Below are 19797 nucleotides of genomic sequence, written 5' to 3'. Positions count from 1 at the left end.
TTGGGATTCTCTCTCCCTCTCTCTCTGCCCCTCCTGCTTGTGCTCTCCTTCTCTCTCTAAAATCAATAAATCTTTTAAAAAATCCTTGTATATGCACAGAAAATTTCTAGAAGGATATCTAAGAAATTACTGACCATGGTTGCCTCTAAACAAGGGAACGGAGGGTGTAGAGGCAGGAGAGAGACTTACATTTAATTACAAAAACTTTCACACTGCTTGAAAAAACTTTAACCACTGCATATGGTTAAGAAAAAGATCTTATCCTCAGGATATGGATGTGTGAGCCAATTATAAAAAGGCAGGGACACTTCCTTTTAAAGGCATGTCTTATGCCTCTCTCTGCACTGGGATCTGGGATTTACAATTGCCTTCGTGGTTTGGGGTTTCAGAAAATTACTTTCATACCCACTCCAGGCCAAGCTCTTGGGGTTCCTGCACATGAGAGGGTCAGGGCCCCCGAGGCGGTGTCTGGTGGGTGGAGGCCCTCACACAATCACATGGTAGCAATGCCCCCGTATGCCTCCAAAGTACCCAATGGGGAGCCTGGTCTGCCCATGCCATGATTTGGAGTTTAGAAACTAGGACCCTCGGGGGCCTGCCACACCCCAGCTAAGTGTGCAGCCCAGGCAGGAAGAACCCAGGAGAACAAAGTATCCAGGAATCTCAATCTAGACAGAGGGTGTGAAAGATGGAGAGGGCTTTTGTGGACAGGCCTGCCAGGGCGGAAGGTCCCCTGGGCCACTTCTGGCTCAGCACAAGGGTTGAGGAGTGTGGGGCCCACCTTGAAGGTCTCCAGAGGGACCAGATCCTGAGGCACTACTGACCACACAGACCCCAGCCCCAGCCCCTTGGTTCTGAGTCCCTCTTGGAGGAGTGGGCAGGAGGGAGTAAAGCCAAGGCCTGCCTCCCCCATGCCAGCCCTAAAGCCAGAAAGAGTGGAGAGCCACGGTCTTCCGAACACTCCCCCTTCCCCAGCTAGCTGGCTGAGAGCTGGGCTTGAGAAGGGAGTAAGAGAGGCAGCAGAACAAGGGGGTGGGAGAGAAGGGAGGGGAGACAGGAGAGAGGAGAAAAACACCACCTCCTGGGAAACAAAGTTTTCCAGGACTCCAGGGAGAAAGCCACAAATCTAGGGGAGAGATGTGAACCTGTCTCCCTCAGTCATCGATAAGTTAGCAAACAGACGGACAAACAAGAAGTGAGCAAGAATATGGAGGATTTGGGCATCCCCATCAAGAGGCTTGACCTAAAGTATGCATAGAGAGCCTTGTACCGAATTGATGGGGGCTGGGATCTTCTTTTCAAGAAGACACAAGCCTTTACAAAAAGGTGGCCACACAAAAAGCCTTCAAAGGAAGAACCAGACAATGGATAACAGACAAACCACATTCACCAGCCATAATGCATGTTTGATACAAATTTATAAAACAGATGAAAAAATAATTTAAAATATCACTTTGAAAGTTTAAAACATGTCCACTTCTGGGTAAGTCACAGCTCAGAAAGCTAGCACCCGTTTGGAACCAAGCAACAATGGAAACGCTTCACGGCACGACCCGGGAGCTGCCAGAGCAGCATTGTGAGGGAAATTCATAACCTTCAAAAGGCTTAAATGTGTCGAATTAAAATAAGAGACTGAGGAACACGGCAGGGATGTCCGCTATTACCACTGATATTCAACATAGTATTAGAAGTCCTAGCCACAGCAATCAGACAACAAAAAGAAATCAAAGGCATCCAAATCGGCAAAGAGGAAGTCAAACTCTCACTCTTTGCAGATGATATGATACTGTATGTGGAAAACCCAAAAGACTCCACCCCAAAACTGCTAGAACTCATACAGGAATTCAGTCAAGTAGCAGGATATAAAGTCAATGCACAGAAATCAGTGGCATTCCTATACACCAACAACAAGACAGAAGAGAGAGAAATTAAGGAGTCGATCCCATTTACAATTGCACCCAAAACCATTAGATACCTAGGAATAAATTTAACCAAAGAGGCAAAGGATCTGTACTCAGAAAACTATAAAATACTCATGAAAGAAACTGAAGAAGACACAAAGAAATGGAAAAACGTCCCATGCTCATGGATTGGAAGAACAAACATTGTGAAGATGTCAATGCTACCTAGAGCAATCTACACATTCAATGCAATCCCCATCAAAATACCATCCACTTTTTTCAAAGAAATGGAACAAATAATCCTAAAATTTGTATGGACCCAGAAGAGACCCCGAATAGCCAGAGGAATATTGAAAAAGAAAAGCAAAGCTGGCGGCATCACAATTCCGGACTTCCAGCTCTATTACAAAGCTGTCATCATCAAGACAGTGTGGTACTGGCACAAAAACAGACACATAGATCAATGGAACAGAATCTAGAGCCCAGAAATGGACCCTCAACTCTACAGTCAACTCATCTTTGACAAAGCAGGAAAGAATGTCCAATGGAAAAAAGACAGTCTCTTCAACAAATGGTGTTGGGAAAATTGGACAGCCACATGCAGAAGAATGAAACTGGACCATTTCCTTACACCACACACAAAAATAGACTCCAAATGGTTGAAAGACCTAAACGTGAGACAGGAGTCCATCCAAATCCTAAAGGAGAACACAGGTAGCAACCTCTTCGACCTCAGCCGCAGCAACTTCTTCCTAGAAACATCGCCAAAGGCAAGGGAAGCAAGGGCAAAAATGAACTATTGGGATTTCATCAAGATAAAAAGCTTTTGCACAGCAAAAGAAACAGTCCACAAAACCAAAAGACAACTGACAGAATGGGAGAAAAGATTTGCAAATGACATATCAGATAAAGGGCTAGTATCCAAAATCTATAAAGAACTTATCAAACTCAACAGCCAAAGAACAAATAATCCAATCAAGAAATGGGCAGAAGACATGAACAGACATTTTTCCAAAGAAGACATCCAAATGGCCAACAGGCACATGAAAAAGTGCTCAACATCGCTCGGCATCAGGGAAATCCAAATCCAAACCTCCATGAGGTACCACCTCACACCCGTCAGAATGGCTAAAATTAACAAGTCAGGAAACGACAGATGCTGGCGGGGATGTGGAGAAAGGGGAACCCTCCTACACTGTTGGTGGGAATGCAAGCTGGTGCAACCACTCTGGAAAACAGTATGGAGGTTCCTCAAACAGTTGAAAATAGAGCTACCAGCAATTGCACTACTGGGTATTTGCCACAAGGATACAAATGTAGGGATCCGAAGGGGTACGTGCACCCCAATGTTTATAGCAGCAATGTCCACAATAGCCAAACTGTGGAAAGAGCCAAGATGTCCATCGACAGATGAATGGATAAAGAAGAGGTGGTATATATACACCATGGAATATTATGCAGCCATCAAAAGGAATGAGATCTTGCCATTTGCAACGAAGTGAATGGAACCGGAGGGTGTTATGCTGAGTGAAATAAGTCAGAGAAAGACATGTATCATACGACCTCACTGATATGAGGAATTCTTAATCTCAGGAAACAAACTGAGTGTTGATGAGTGGTGGGGGGTGGGAGGGATGGGGTGGCTGGGTGATAGACATTGGGGAGGGTATGTGCTATGGTGAGCGCTGTGAATTGTGCAAGATGTTGAATCACAGATCTGTACCTCTGAAACAAATAATGCAAGATATGTTAAGAAAAAAGAAAAAGAAGAAGATAGCAGGAGGGGAAGAATGAAGGGTAGTAAGTCGGAGGGGGAGACGAACCATGAGAGACGATGGACTCTGAAAAACAAACTGAGGGTTCTAGAGGGGAGGGGGTGGGGGGATGGGTTAGCCTGGTGATGGGTATTAAAGAGGGCACGTTCTGCGTGGAGCACTGGGTGTTATGCACAAACAATGAATCATGGAACACTACATCAAGAACTAATGATGTAATGTATGGTGATTAACATAACAATAAAAAATTTTTAAAAATAAAATAAAATAAAATAAGAGACTGAAAAGCATTACTCGGTGTCCAACTCGAAAAGGCAGAGAATTGAAGGAGGAAAGGGAAGAGAGAGAAGGAAGAGGAAGGAACAGGTGGAGGAAAGAGGTAACAGAATTTTCTAAGTACAGTCCCTGGGAGAGGGAGAGTCAAACCCCAGCTTCCCTCCCCACCCCAAACCCTCTGTCCCAGGGAGCTCTGCTCCTGATGCACCTTCCTCCCTCTGCACCCCCAGCCCCCCACACACTCAGGTGCGGCCAGGAACTGAGGAGGGGGGACTGAAGTGGTCGGTTCCCTAACCCACTAGGTCAGTAGTGACTTTGCCCCCGGGGGACACTGGGCAATATCTGAAGACATTTTTGGTTGTAACAACCAGGGGAAAGGGGTGCTATTGGCATCAGGTGGGTGGAGGCCAGCGATGCCGCTCAGCACCCGCTGCTCATGGACAGCCCCACCACAGAGAATGATCCAGCCCCTAATGTCCACAGGATGAGGTCAGACAACCCTGCTCGAGGCGGCAATTACCTGGGGGTTTGTCTGGAGGAGCCCGCCGCCACCAGGCTTCCCGTGTGGGGCTGGAAGGCAGGGACAGCCTCATCCGTGTATAGGCCGCCATCCTGTCGGTGGTTCAGGCTCACCAGGTCGGTCATCACCACCAGGCCCGTTTCCTAAGCAATAGACAATGCCCGGAACCCCGGTGGGCAAGCAGAGGTGATGGCCCCAACAGTTCCACCACTTTGGGGCTACCAGCCCGACATCACCGCTGCATCGTGGCTCTGGGGGAGTCAGTCCTCTGCTCTTGGCTTGGTGACACAGGCTGAGGGGATCATGGGACCCAGTGACCATGCAGGGCCAAGCGGTAGGGAGGCCAGCGCATCTGCGGCTCAGGACAAAGAGCCACATGTGTGACTCCGTTTATGTGAAACATCCCGAACAGGAAAATCCATAGAGACAGAAAGCAGATTCATGGTTGCCGGGCGGGGGGGGAAGGTTGCGGGGGAGTAGGGAGTGACCGCTTGTGGGGACGGGGTTTCCTTTTGAGGTCATGAAAATGTTCTGGAATTAGACAGACGTGCTGTTGCACAACACTGAGTGTCCTAAATGCCACCCAACTGTCCACTTTAAAATGGTTTATTTTGGGGCGCCTGGATGGCTCGGTCAGTTAAGCGTCTGCCTTTGGTTCAGGTCATGACCCCGGGGTCCTGGGATCAAGCCCCGCATCGGGCTCCCTGCTCTGCGGGAAGCCTGCTTCTCCCTCTCCCGCTTCCCCTTCTTGTGTTCCCTCTCTTGCTGTGTCTCTCCCTGTCAAATAAATAAATTAATAAAATGGTTCATTTTGCTGTTAATTCTAATTGTGAATTTCACACACAAAAAATCAGTTGGCACCATGCCTGAGACAGATGACTGCAATTGTGACTGTTACTACTTTCATCACTGTGTTAAATACTGGGAGCGGGGCGCCTGGGTGGCTCAGTCGGGTAAGCCTCTGCCTTCAACTCAGGTCATGATCTCAGGGTCCTGGGATCGAGTCCCACTTCTGGCTCCCTGCTCAGCGGGGAGTCTGCTTCTCCCTCTGCCTCTGCCCTTCCCCCCATTTGTGCTCACTCTCTATCGCTCTGTCTCAAATAAATAAATAAAATCTTTAAAAAAATACTGGGAGCCACTCGATTGTAGGGAAGCCCCGCTCTGCTTTGGGAACAAGGAATGTAAAGTCAGTTGCTTGGACTCAGAGGCATCACCTCTTAATTCCAAAAGCTGCCAGGGCCCAGGAGTTCAAGCTGCCAGGAGTTCAACAAATGTGTCATTGAAACGTCATCTGTTCCAATGCAGATGTTAGATACATGTATCAATACGGATACAGACGGATATAGATGCGTAATGTATTTTTTAGCTACTGTAGCAAAATGTTAATTGTGGGATCTAGGTGGCGGGTGTATAGGTGTTTGTTAATTTGTTCAACTTTTTCTGTATGTCTGAAAGTCTTCCATAATAAAAACAGGAGAAAAATGATGCGTTTTAAATGATTTTAAAGCTGGGATGAAAAGCACCCACAAATGGGCGGTGCATTCAAGTGGAGACCGCCAGCATGCTCATGTGGGCTCCCGGCACGATCTAGAATGATGCTCACACCTACTGCATCCCCTGGGGCCCCCAGCCCCTGCAGCCAGGAAGGAGGAGCACGGATGTGAGCTACGAACGTTGGGGCGGGTGGCTGTCTGCTCCGAGGGTGAAGGTTTTCCTTCCAGCAAAGCACCCTTGACGCCTTTGCTCCATCCCAAGTTCAAGTTATCAGTCGACACTCATAACGTTCTACACCTCGTCTGCCTTGCAAATCGGGGGGCTCCACTTATGAGCTCTCATTGGAGAGAATCAAAAATTAGTGCTGCCCCAATAAAAGTTTGGAAACGTCCCCCCTGACCATCTCTGTATCCCCGAGATCGTCTGTTTCAAAGTGAGAGGCGCTTGGAAGGGGGCGGTGGGTCTTAGACCACCTGTCCTTACAGTGAAGGCAGACCCGGAGTCCTTGGTGATGCCCCAGGGCCACGGGAAGATGGAGGAGCGCCGGCGTCGTCGGGCCGCCAGTCCAGCCCACCAGAAGGACCCATCCTCCCGGGACGCCCCGAAGGCATCAGAAACATCATAATCTTCCAATTCCCGGAAAACCTACAGGCAAAGGGGAACAGGGACCAGTCTACTGGAGGTTTCTTGTCAACCCAAACTGGCTCTCGGGGGTCTGGCATGCTCCTATTTCCACCTCCTTTCATGAATATCACTTGGAGACCATCTTGGCGGATGGGCATTGTGTCATCAGCCCCTTCTAAAGATGGGCAGAGGGGCTGAGAGGCAGGACCTGGACAATGTCATATTGCAAGAGTCTGATGAATTTGACCCCAAGATCTTTCAACTCACCAAAGCAACCATCAGGACTGCGTTCACCAGTGAGAGAAAGAATCTAGACTCACATGGGGCCCTTCACTTACTGGAAAACAAGAGCCCCCCGTGGAGGTGCTGGACCCTGGCGCCCGAGGGCCCCCACGCACCTGGGCTGGAGTCAGCTGGAACCCAGACCTGAGCAGGTAGACGCTCTTGTCCACCGCAGTGACACACACGCAGCTGCCCCTCGCAGCCCTGACCCGCAGGTCAACAACCTCCCCGGGCTGGGTCTCGTTTGCCGAATACATCAGTGAAACCTGGACCCAAACACAGCGGAGAAATCGGGAGCTTGGCCAACCTCTCCCGACTGACCCACCCACCCTCTCCACCTGCCAACGAGAGTTGGTCCTCGCCAGCTCAGTGGGGGACCCTGGCCTTGCTGCCCAGGCGAGACAAGGGCGGGAGGCAGAGTGACAGGAACGAGGCCGGGACGGCTGGAACATTCTGTGCGGAGGACGAGAGAGGAGGACAGGGGTGGGGAGACAGGCACCGGCTGAGGGCATGTGGCAGCCCGTTTCAAGGGATGCAGGGACGGGGTGGGGCAGAAGGTTGAACCCGCTGCTGGGGACAGGAGCTGTGTCCCCTTAGGTCTGGAACCCAGTGGGGACAGAGAACAGTGGACCTCTTTCCCTGGGTGGGGTTAATGCAATCCCCCTCCGGGGGACTTTTGGAGGAGCATAAAGGTCCAATTTATGTTGCTATTATTCCTGAAAGCAAGGCGGCCCTTACGGTCCTGCCTGTGACACCCTCTGCAAGTCCAGTGGCAGCTGTGTGCAGCCTACCCGGACACAGACACCCCGGACGGCGCTTGCCTGTCCACCCCTCCCCCGCTCCCCTGACTGGCACCCCATGTTCTACCTGGTTTTCAAAGAAGGTCTCAACAGCAAACTGGAGGCTGTCGGCAACCCCTTCACCATTCTCCCTGACATAGAAGACAAGCAGGCGGCCCAGGGGGACCATGCTGGGGCTCACGGCCAGCCGGAGGGAGGTCACACACACGTTGACCTCGGCTGCTGGGGCAGGAGGGGGCTCTAGGACAAGTCAAAGGTGGGGAGAGGCATGAGAACCCAGCAGCCCACAACGGGACCACCAATGCCCCAGGCTGCCCTGGGGGTGACATGGGGCACCGCAGGGGGAGGTGCTGGCCCCAGGCAAGTGATCCATAGATAGTCACATCCCCTGTTACTTCACCTAGAAGGGAAGGGAAGCCCAAAAGGATGCGGGGGTAGGATTCCCAAAGCACTATGCCGGCCAGCAGTTCTCAGCCAGCACGATGCTGCCCCCCAGGGGACATTTTTGGTTGTCACGACTTGGGAGTGCATCTAGTGGGTGGGGCCGGGAATGCTGCGCAGCACCCTACAGAGCAAAGGGAGAATGATCCAGCCCCAAACGTTAGTAGGGCGCAGGGTGGGAAACTCTGCCCTCCCATGAGAGGGACCCTGTCTGTCTGTCTGTCTGCCTGCCTATCTCTGATTCTCACCTACAGGTGACTTTTCCCCTTAGGGACACTGGCAGTATCTGGAGACTTCTTAGGTTGTCACACTGTGCGTGGATAGGTTGCTGCCAGCACCGAATGGATGGAGGCCGGGGATGCTGCCCCACACCCTGCCGTGCACAGGAGGGCCCCACCACAAACGGCCTGCCTTCAAGTGTCCCCCCGCCCCCCCGCCCAGTGTGGGGATCCTGCTTGAGGCAGAAGGGCTATGAGGCAGGAGGAGGCTAAGGAAGACCCAGGGGAGGTGGTGGGTCTCGTGAGAAGCACATGGAGTCAGGGAGAGGGGGGAGGAGGAGGGGATCTGGGCTGGCAGGTGGCAACACAGCCCGGTGGGGGCCAGCGCACCCCTGTCCCCCTGCAGACAGGCAGTGAGGACAGCCTGGAAAGGACCTTGCCATCTCCAGCAGCTGGTCACTGCCCGCCCCCTGGCCCGAGCCCCATCTTGCCTGAGACACATGCCCTCCGCCCCGAGGCAGGCACCCCCTCCGGGCTGAGCCCCGCTTCCCCCTCCTTTCCGGGGTGACTCACCCCAGTCTCAGTGGTTCAGAAGGAACAAGGAACTCCGGTCAGTGGCCTGGCTCACCTGTCTCCGAAAGGTGCATTAAGCGAATGGGTGTCCCTGGGGCTGCTCGCCTGCTTCTCTGGCGGGTGAGAGGGGCGGGTTGCTGGCCCGAGAGCACGATGTTGCCCCGTGCAGCCACCTCGTAGTACAGGGTGAAGTTGCAGGGACACGTGGACTTCACGGGGAAATGGGCTTCCTCTCCGACCTGGGGGAGACATGCAGCATGGGGAGCCTTGCCTGGCACCCCAGGGCCTGGCACCAACGCCACAGCCCACCCCGGGGCAGACGGCTGCTCTGGGGCCACAGGGAGGCCAGGACATGGCTGGGCAGGGGCACTGGCCTCAGGGCCGAGAACGGGGCATCATGGCAGTGGCCATGTCCCCGTGGCAGCCTCAGCTGCGGCTCTGCGAATGGGGCTGTGGTTGGATCGAGCGTACTAATCAGTGTGGAAGCTCTCGATGGGGTGAGGTGCAGTAAAGAAGTGAACTTGGGGGCGCCTGGGTGGCTCAGATGGTTAAGCGTCTGCCTTCGGCTCAGGTCATGATCCCAGGGTCCTGGAATCAAGTCCCGCATCAGGCTCCCTGCTCCTTGGGAGCCTGCTTCTCCCTCTGCCTCTCTGTCTGTCTCTCATGAATAAATAAATAAAATCTTTAAAATAAATAAATAAATAAATAAAATTTTTAAAAAAAGAAGTAAACTTAGCCCAAAGAGAAGTCTGGCCTTTGTCCCCCAGCCCCCGAAAGGGGATCTCTAAGCCTCTGAAATGTCCTGCCTGGTAAGTATCTTTGTTTACCCGAGACCTCAAGCCATACCCGATACTGAAAATATGATTTATGAGGGCTGGGTCACACCCTATCAGCTTGACCTCTGGAGGGGCTGGGACTGAGGTCAGCTATGCAGGTGGTCAGCCAGGGCTATGTGACTGCCCGCCCCCATAAAAACCCCAGACCCTGAGCATCCCTGGTCACACATCTGGTAAGGGTCTAGGGTCCAGAACACATAAAATACTCTAACAACTCAATAGCAAAAAGACGAACAATTTTCTAAAACTTAACATCAGCAGGGGAAGCCGAAAGTAGGATATGCAGGATCTCCCTGCACTGTCTGAGCACCTCGTCTGAAAACCGATAATTATTCCAAAATTTAAAATAAAAAAAGTATGATAACAGATTATAACATACTGAGCAATTTTTTTTAAGTCCTTAAGTCTGTAACATACTCTGAACCGCTACACAGCAACAAAAATAACCGTAGGGAGGAGAGATGGAGAGTTCTTTCTTTGTACGGATGAACACCAGCTAATAAACCCAGAAGGAATGACAGATTTCAGAACCGCCATCACGCAGCCCCCCTGGCGATAAGGGGTTACAGCAAGGATTGTCAGTGATGCTAAAGGCACCGGAGGGGAGGTTGCTGGGGGTAAGGACACTGTGGCACCCCGATTATTCAGCAGCCTCCCCCGCAAGGGGAAAGACTTGCCGGCAGGAATCAGACCCAACCCAAGGATAAGATCAGCTCCAGCAACAGGGGGGTGTCCTCAATCTGTGCCTTTTTTTTTTTCAAAGATTTTATTTATTTATTTGACAGAGAGAGACACAGCGAGAGAGGGAACACAAGCAGGGCGGGTGGGAGACGGGAGCCCGATGCGGGGCTCGATCCCAGGACCCTGGGATCATGACCTGAGCCGAACACAGACACTGAACGACTGAGCCACCCAGGCGCCCCTCAATCTGTGCCTCTTGCCAGGGCCCCAAAGAGTAGCACATACGTAGCAATTCTGCCTGATTCTAATTCAGAATGTGGGATCATCTACAAGACCACGGGCCTGAATTCTTCACAAACGTCATGGCAATGAAAAGGCAGAGGCAGGGACTGTTTCAGATCAAGAGCAACTATGGACACAGAAGAGCCAAATGCAACACGTAAACTGATCCTGAATGAAATGCAGGCATGCACACACAGGCATGCACACAAGCACGTGGTTGCATGCTTACACATGTGTGCATGAGATTATGCACACGTGCATGGGTGTTCACACGCAAGACATAAGTTACATCTTGGGGACATCTTTGAAAATCGGAATACTGCCTGTGAATTAAACAATATCTTGAGTTAACATAATTTTCTTAGATGTGATAAGAGCCTTGAGATCATGCTGAAGAATGTCCTTATTTCTAGGACATGTTATGATCAAGTATTTAAGAGTGAAGCATCATGATATCTGTAACTTATTTTCCAATGTTGCCGCAAAAAAAAAAAAAAAGTCTAAAGGAGTAGATGGATGGATGGATGGCTGGGTGGGTGGGTGGGTGGGTGGATGGCTGGGTGGGTGGCTGGGTGGGTGGGTGGGTAGGTGGACAAGTGAGCCGGTTGAGTGGGAGGATCGATGGATAGAGGCAAAATGTTAATTCATAAATCTAAGTGAAAGGCACATGGTTATACCGTTTTTTATGATCTCTAAGTTTGTAAATATTCACCTTATAAAAAGACACCTATAAACAAAAGTCCCCTTGCGTTTCAGATGTTGGAAAAAAGAAAAGAGCAAAACCTTTCCCTTCTTCACGAACGAACCCCATGATATCACAGCAATCCTAAAAGACTGGCTTGCCAGCCCCCGTTCACAGAGCAGCGCCCCTCTACATGCGCCTCGGAGCTGGACGAAGGGGAAAGGAGCCTGACACAGAGCCCAGGCTGGACCCAGCACAGCCACGCTTATCTCAATGCCCTGAGGTTGCGCCCAGGGCCCCTCGGTGATAGTTGCGGGGGTGGGGGGGGGTGGGGAGGGACTGGAGCCTGCTGGCCTGACTCGGGCAGGATGGAGATGTCCCTCCAAGAGGAAAGTCCGAGTGGCCCAACCAAGTCCCTGCCTAATAGGAACTGCAGTACTGGCGGCTGGGGACACAGGGCTCCTTCCCGCCCCTGTGGGATGGCAGCCAAGGCCAGCATCCCCACAACATGCTGCCGCTTGAATACCATTAATTACAACAAGAACAGCGTGTCCAGCCAAGCCAGGCACAATCTCGTCTGACTTTCTCATTCTCATAACCCCTGCAGAGGGCCGCTAAGCCCCCGAAACGGGCAGCCCCGGTGCCAGGATTCCTCTGAGCTGCATCCCTGGCCGCCTCGGGTCCGGGCCGCGGCTCTCAGAAAGGGAGTGCCAGAGGCTTACGGTGAGGCCTGGGAGCAATGTCGGGGAGCCTCTAGCTAAGGGAGTTAACAGGGTGCTTTACTATACATCTATCCTCCAAGAGATGAGAGGGTAAACAAACCACCATTCGTCCACACCATATGACGGAAAGACAAGGCGGAACCTTCGATGCATGTTGTTAAGTGAAAGAAGCAATGTGAAAAAGCTAAGTGCCGTACGGTTCCAACTACAGCAGTCCCCTTATCCGTGGTTTCGGTTACCTGCCATCCACGGGGGTCTGGAAGCAGCCTAACGCCACGTCACAACGCCTGCGTCATTCCCCCTACTTCATCCCCTCATGCAGACATTCCACCACCTTGTGATCATAAGCCGGGTGGGCACCGTACAGTGTATTTTGAGAGAGAGAAACCACACTCACGTGGCTCTTATTACAGCATATTATTACGGTGGTTCTATTTTATTATGAATTATTGTTGGTAATCTCTTACTATGCCTAATTTATAAGTCAATCTGTGTCATAGGTATGTGTGTATAGGAAAGAACGTGTAAGTAGGGTTTGGTACTATGCGCAGTTTCGGTCAGCCACTGGGGAGGCAGCCACTGGGGAGGCAGCCACTGGGGAGGCAGCCACTGGGGAGGCAGCCACTGGGGAGGCAGCCACTGGGGAGGCAGCCACTGGGGAGGCAGCCACTGGGGAGGCAGCCACTGGGGAGGCAGCCACTGGGGAGGCAGCCACTGGGGAGGCAGCCACTGGGGAGGCAGCCACTGGGGAGGCAGCCACTGGGGAGGCAGGGATGTATCCCCACGGATAAGGGAGGACGACTCTATACGTGGGATGGGAAAACAGCTATTTTAAGTTGCTACCTGGGCATTCGATGCCCTGACAAGCTGCTCACACCTTGAGTCTGGCTACTGGGATGAGGACCTGAGCTTAGGATTCTGGCCACAAGTTTCTGCTTCACTTTTCCTCACATGTCTTTTTAAAATTACCACTCAGCAGGATGCCTGGGTGGCTCAGTCAGTTAAGCATCTGCCTTCAGCTCAGGTCGTGATTCCAAGGTCCTGGGATAGAGCCCTGCATTGGGCTCCCTGCTCCGCAGGGAGTCTGCTTCTCCCTCTGCCTGCTTATGCACTCACTCTCTCTGACAAAGAAATACATAAAACCTTTAAAATAAAATAACCACTTAGCACTGACCCCCAAAATGTTAGTGACCTCCTCCTCAACCACCTTAGGAGTCACAGGTACTTGCTGCCCTGTTGTCTCCTGCTCGCTTGTGACCTGGAATGGAGGTGACCCAGCTCACTGGGCACCCACCCACCCCACTCTGCGATCTGTAAATAAATCTCGTGACTTGACTTCCTTTGTGCATGTCTATTGAAACTGTGCCTCCGATCCAAACAACCCCAGGGGTTTTCACTTCTCCCAACAAGATATGACATTCTGGAAAAGGCAGAAGGATAAAGACAGTGAAAAGATCGGTGGTTGCCAGGGCCTAGTGGGGATGGAGGGATGAATGAACAGGTTGGGGGGGAATTCAGAGGATTTTTAGGGCAGTGAAACCATTCTGTACGATACTATAATGCTGGATGCGTGTCGTTATATGTTTGTCCAAACCCACGGAATCTGCAGTGCCAGGAGAGGCCCCTAACGTACCCTGCAGACTTTAGTCAACAAGGACACGTGGACACTGGCTCATCAACCGTAACAGGCGTGCCACCTGAAGGCAAGCTGCTAATCTTCAGGGACACTGCACGCAGAGGAGAGGGGGTCCAGAGGAACTCTCTGCACTTTCTACTCCATGCTTACAGCTCCCTATCTCCACACGCATCTCCGCGCATCTTACTTAAGCGTGATTGTTGAAGAACAGACCGGGAAGAAGGAACACGAGACCCAGCTCTGGGGCTGTCTCATCTCGGTACTGGGTGTGCAAGCGTCAGCTGGGGAACCCTGGTGCCTGCGCCCAGCAAGTGCCAGCCTGCAGACGGCGGGAAGCTGGGCCAACCACAGGGGTCCCGCCTCAGGCCTGGGAGCAAGCGACAGCACCCCGAGGGCCAGGTTTATCAGAGTAAACCCCAGGGCCACAGCCTAAATGTTCACTATAATTACATGACAGGCATTCATCCCGAGGAACCGCCCCCCCCCCCCCCCCCCGCCCCACCGTGCTGGAGGGATGGGGGCTCCGGCTTCAGTACCAGCATCAGCCCCGCTGGGGGAGGAGCAGATCCCTCCCCCGCTCAGGTGCGTGCTCATGGCTTTCTGGCTTTCTGGGCCCATCCTGCCAGGGAAGGGCGGGGGGGGGGGGGCACACCTGAAAGCCTTACCTGCAGGGGGCGGGAAGGCGGCTGCAGCTGCAGATAGCACTGGCTGGGGGAGTACCAGCTGCTGAGAGACAGGTAGCTGGGCAGGTACTGGGCCCCCACGGGCTTTCCATTGAGGGCTACCACCTTGGTCTGAAGAAAAGAGGGTACTTGGTCAAGGCTGGGTGCTTCGTGGAGGAAGGGGGTCTTGGGGTTCCTCTCCCTACCCTGGCCTGCAGCAAGACCCTCTCATGTTCCAATTTGCCTTTGGGGACCCCTCTCCCCAGTTCTCAGAGACTGGGGTCCAATGTGCCTTAATGCACTGTTCCCCAGCTCCGGGAAGCACGTGGCCAAGACTGGTCACAGGGTGAAAGGGGGTGGCTCAGGCAGAGGCAGGTGACTCGTGTGGCCACCAAGAGATAGTTTTATCACAGGCATATTAGGAAGCCCTCCCCATCCCCCTTTCTCTCCCTCCCTCTCTCTGGCTTGCCAGTGGCCCTGGTGGCTTCTCAGAGGGGATAAGAGGCCTGGGAAGTGACCACAGAGAAGGTGGACAGGAGAAAGAGTGGCTGTGTTGGACAGCATCCCCGGGGCTCTGGACCCTGCGGCTCCCTGAGCTCAAGTCCTTCCCCTCCATGCCCACCAAGCCCTGCGGGGGTGGTAATACTGCTTTTTGCTCCCTTGGAGTTTGAGCCTGTTCCCTTCACTTGCTGCTGAAAGACTACAGGGCAACACAAGGGAGAGGCCAGAGGTGCAGATCGAAGACTTCTGTGAGATCAAGAATAAAGAAGTTGGTCCATTTTGTCCCCAGTTTCTGGGAGGTAGCCTCTAAAGCCCTGGGGTCTCCCAAGTGACGAGCGTGTCTCTGTTAATTCACGGTGTGTCCTGGTAACACGTGCTACCGAGCTGACTCAGGACAGGGACAAGCGGCTGGGGCTTCGAGATTCGTGCTACCAGCCGGACCTCCGGGGAGGGAGCTCTGGCTAGAACCGGAGTTTAGTTGCACAGCCAATGATTCATGCCTATATCATGCCCCTGGCTGGTGCTTCTCTGTGGCTCCTGTCACACGTCACACATCACGAGCCAGAAAGGTAGGGTGTCCCAGGGACTCCACAGGGACAGCACGAGAAGCTTCAAATGGGGGCCCCCCCAGGTCTCTCCCGCTGCCTCACTCTTTTTGTTTTTTGGGTTTTTTGTTTTGTTTTGTTTTTTAAAGATTTTATTTATTTATTTGACAGCAGAAGCGGGGGGGGGGAGGGGAGCGGCAGAGGGAGAAGCAGACTCCCCGCTGAGCAGGCAGCCTGACACGGGACTCGATCCCAGGACCCTGGGATCATGACCTGAGCCGAAGGCAGAGGCTTAACCGACTGAGCCACCCAGGCGCCCCTACCTCGCTCTCTGCCGGTCCTAATCTGCCACATCGCTGTAATGAAACTGTGACTGCCAAACATACAAATCTCCAGTTAAAAAATAAGGCCTGGGGATGGCATGTTCAGCGTGGTGACCAGAGTTAACAATACGGTACTGTATATTTGGAAGTTGCTAAGAGTAGATCTCCAAATTTCTCATAAGGAAAGAAAAATGTGTAACGATGTGTGGCGCCCGTTGTTGACCACTTACTGTGGTGACTGTTTCACAACACGTGCAAATATGGACTCATGTTGTCCACCAGAAACGAACATAGAGCGATGTGTCAATTACACCTCAGTTACAAATAATTAGGGGCGCCTGGGTGGCACCATCAATTAAGCGTCCAAATTGATTTTGGCTCAGGTCGTGATCTCGGGGTCCTGGGATTGAGCCCCACATCGGGCTCTGCACTCGGCGCGGAGTTGGCTTGTCCCTCTCCCTCTGCTACCCCTCCCAGCTCATGCACTCTCTCTAAAATAAAAAATAAAAAATAATTAATATTTATAATTAGTTTTGTGTTTAAAAGAATTAAAAACCTTTTCCTAAGCAGTGTTTAGTAACAGAAACAGAATATCTTTCTATTAAAGTGACATTTTTGGGAAAAGCTCATTTTTAGACATGTATCTATGAGACAGAAAAATTTTTCAGCTAATTCTGGTATTTGTATTATTTCGGGGCTTTGCTGCTACTTAATTGCTAGGGGACTAATGGAAATAAAGGAATGACTTTTGATCATTAAAAAAAAAAGGCTGTAATTGTAATAATGAATCTGTAGCCAGCTAGAGGGCTGTAGCCTGGAGACCCTCGAGCTTGCAACTTTTTTAACCAAAAAATGGTTAAAAGTCTTTAAGGACATGTCGCCCCACAGAGGACACAGTCACCCCAAGTGTCCTTGGCTCCCACCTACACATTTACTCTAGGCGGCCCCCCACCCCTTCCCTGCCATCCAGCACCCGTGGGGCCATCACAGAGCCCGGGGTGGGGGGGCTGCTGGGACACCCTCTTCTATCGCTCCTGCTCCTCCCTCCCCTGACAATGGGACCCCATGTCCCGCTCATTCTACCTTCACAGCTCCAGGCTCAGTGGCCTCTCTGTCATCACCTCCTGTCTGCCCACCTGTGCCCCCACCGCCAGGTATCCTCCCGTTATGGTCACTGGGGCAACTGCTGGGTATCCAAAATCAGATCACTCTGTCCCCCTGATGCTGCCTTCTGGGTAAGCCCCAAGCACCCCTGTGAGGTCAGGGGCACCCCGCCAGCTCCCTCCTCCATATCTTCCTGAAGGGCTCCAGCCTGGCTGGGCCTTGCAGGACCCAATTACATGATGATCGAGGGCCTCTGGGCCTCTGCATGCTGTTCCACCCTCCCAGAAGCAGCCTGGATGACCCTCTTCAAAGTCAGGAGTCCACATGATGAAATCCCTTTGGGCCAGCCTCCTTTAGCATGACAGAGCCAGAAGACCTCACCTCTCCTTGACCTCCCATCTTGCCCTGGGATGGGCTGGTTATCCATCCCCCAAACTCCCCATCAAAGACTGTAAACTCCCTCAGGGCAGCAGTAGGCCACAGGTCCACTGAGCTGGTGCCCACGCATGGACTGAGGAAGGCACCAAGGCTGTGTCTGAGGGCTCAATGACAAGGATCCAAGCAACTCACCCACCTCCAGCCACACGTGTTGGGCTGACATGGGGATGAAGGGGATTTCAAACCCCACCAGCCCTCCCCGGGATACAGATTCGATGGTGTAGATGTTGTCCTTCGGTGTCAGCTCAGCCCTGATCTGGACCGTCACCCCCTCAGCTGGGCTGCCATCCGGGTAGGACAGCTCCACCTGGAAGGGGTCACCAAAGATTCAACACAGTCAGGGCAGCACCACTCCCCAAACTGATCTAATCCCCCATCAGAATCCCGGCCAACTTCTTCACAGAAATTGACAAGCTGATGCTAAAATTCACAAGGAATTGCAAGGACCCCCAAATAACCAAAATAATCATGAAAAAGAGGAACAAAGGAGAACTCACGTGTCCCAATTTCAAAACTCACTAAGAAGCTACAATAATCAAGATAATATGGTACTGGCACAGAAGAGACATGGTGATCAATGGGATAGAACTGAGAGTCCAGATATAAACCCACACATCCCTGGCAAATTGGTTTTCAACAAGGGCACTAAGACCTCCAATGGGGAAAGAACAGTCTCCAACAAACGGGGCTGGGATGACTGGATGCCCACACGCAAAAGAATGAAGGTGAACCCCTACCTCACACCATCTACAAAAGTTAAACATGGATCATAGACCTAAAGTTAAGAGCTAGAACTTTGAAACACTTAGGCAATGGCGGGGAGGGGTGGGAGGACTTTCGTGACCTTGGACCCGGCAAATAAGTCACAAGGTAGGAGTCACCATGTGCTGGCCGTTAGCCCTGTGCTGCACGGTGAAGTGGACCTCCTGGGCCACATGGTGTGGAATTAAATGAAGACCACCTGAAAAAAACGAGCAAAGGCTATTTACTCAGAGCTTGCTGTAGCAAGGAGTCACAGCCACCATCACTGGTGTTTGGCAGAGGCTCAAATGCGGGTGAAGTGAGAAATCCTTATAGCGAGAAACAGGGAAGGCTTCAGGTGTGTCCCAGTTGGAGGCTACTGGTGTGGAGAAGCTGTAGGTGGCTAACGGGAAGTGGGGTATCCTAGGCAATCGGTCAGGGGAGCATACAGGGACTCAGTATCTATCCAGGGCGCGGATTTATTTCTGCACTCTGAATTCCATCCCATCGGTCTCCATTTTCAAATCACAGTGTAGGAATCACCACGTGTTAGCCATTGGCCTTGTGCCACATTGGGGTAGAAAGAGCATGGGCAATGCTACAAACAGTTCCATGTGATGCTCAGGCCTCATTCAGATGGGTAGAAAAGGCAGTCAGAACAAGGGGTTCAGAAGACAGGGATGGTGGGGCACCTGGCACTCAGTGGGTTAAGCATCTGCCTTCGGCTCAGGTCATGATCCCAGTATGGTGGGATCGAGCCCCGCATTGGACTCTGTGCTCAGTGGGGAGTCTGCTTCTCTCTCTCTCCCTCTGCCCCTCCCCTCCGCACGTGCACATGCGCCAAGTGTGCTTGCCACCCCCACAAATAAATAAATAAAATCTCAAAAAAAAAAAAAAAAAAAGAGGGACTCCTGGGTGGCTCAGTCGGTTAAGCGTCTGCTTTTGGCTCAGGTCATGATCCCAGGGTCCTGGGATCGAGTCCTGCGTTGGGCTCCTTGTTCAGCGGGGAGCCTGCTTCTCACTCTACCTGCTGCTCTCCCTGCTTGTGTGCTCTCTCTCTGACAAATAAATAAAATAAAATAAAATAAAAAGTCAGGGATGGTATGAAAGAAATATGGTCCGTGGGCCCTGAAGGACCCTAGAGTAGCCCCTCACCCGTGCAGATATTTGGTGACAGAGTGACGGGGGCTTCAGCCTACATGATCCCCACTGAGAGCTCCGTTCTTTAATGCAGATGGTGGATAATCTCTCAGCTGTACGTGAAATGCTCCCCTTCGTTGATCTGACAGCCCAAGCCCCTTATTCACGCATATTCTGACCCTGCTCCTTGTGCTTTAGCTTCTCTACAAGCTGGGACCCTCAAAGCCAGGGGCACACAGGTTGCGGCTCTGTGTGCGGACAGTAGGGGCTGGGATCTGGGCAGAGAGAAGAAGGAGGTCTCAGAACGGAGTGGAAGTAGCAGGACACAGCGTGAGGCCAGACCACCAGGATCCTGCGAGTTAACCACGGAAGGCAAGAGGGGCCGGGGATGTGGGTGGTGGGCAGAGCTGGGGTCAGGGGTGTAGCCAGCTTCCCTCTGGGGTGACATCAGGCACCACTGGCCTTGCCCCCGCAGAACACAAATGCCCAGTGTACAATTAGGATAAGGATGTTGGGTTTCTGGTCATGTAAAACCTGACCGAGTCTAAGAACGCCCTGGTGGGCGGGTAGGATGTGGGGGCCTATTCAAAATGCCACTTT

At 52.2% G+C, this 19797-nt stretch overlaps 1 protein-coding gene across 2 annotated transcripts in view; it reads right to left on the bottom strand.

Moving 5' to 3' along the window:
- Nucleotides 1-19797, bottom strand: part of CPAMD8 (C3 and PZP like alpha-2-macroglobulin domain containing 8) — a 77749-nt gene that overhangs the window by 39860 nt on the left and 18092 nt on the right. For both annotated transcript variants that reach the window (XM_028126828.2, XM_088029136.1), the window contains exons 12-18: nucleotides 17453-17623; nucleotides 14409-14537; nucleotides 8960-9143; nucleotides 7740-7912; nucleotides 6989-7138; nucleotides 6450-6611; nucleotides 4473-4615 (exon numbers count right to left, since the gene is read on the bottom strand). In XM_028126828.2, coding sequence (XP_027982629.2) covers nucleotides 4473-4615; nucleotides 6450-6611; nucleotides 6989-7138; nucleotides 7740-7912; nucleotides 8960-9143; nucleotides 14409-14537; nucleotides 17453-17623 — 1112 coding nt within the window. The remainder of the gene's footprint in view (nucleotides 1-4472; nucleotides 4616-6449; nucleotides 6612-6988; nucleotides 7139-7739; nucleotides 7913-8959; nucleotides 9144-14408; nucleotides 14538-17452; nucleotides 17624-19797) is intronic.

The sequence above is a fragment of the Eumetopias jubatus genome, unplaced genomic scaffold, assembly GCF_037043125.1.
Source record: "Eumetopias jubatus isolate StellerSeaLion01/CBP00866 unplaced genomic scaffold, mEumJub1_p1.0 scaffold_1, whole genome shotgun sequence".
In the NCBI taxonomy this organism is placed as follows: domain Eukaryota; kingdom Metazoa; phylum Chordata; class Mammalia; order Carnivora; family Otariidae; genus Eumetopias; species Eumetopias jubatus.
Note: the sequence above shows the minus strand (reverse complement) of the source record. Positions and strands in the feature narration are given on the sequence as shown.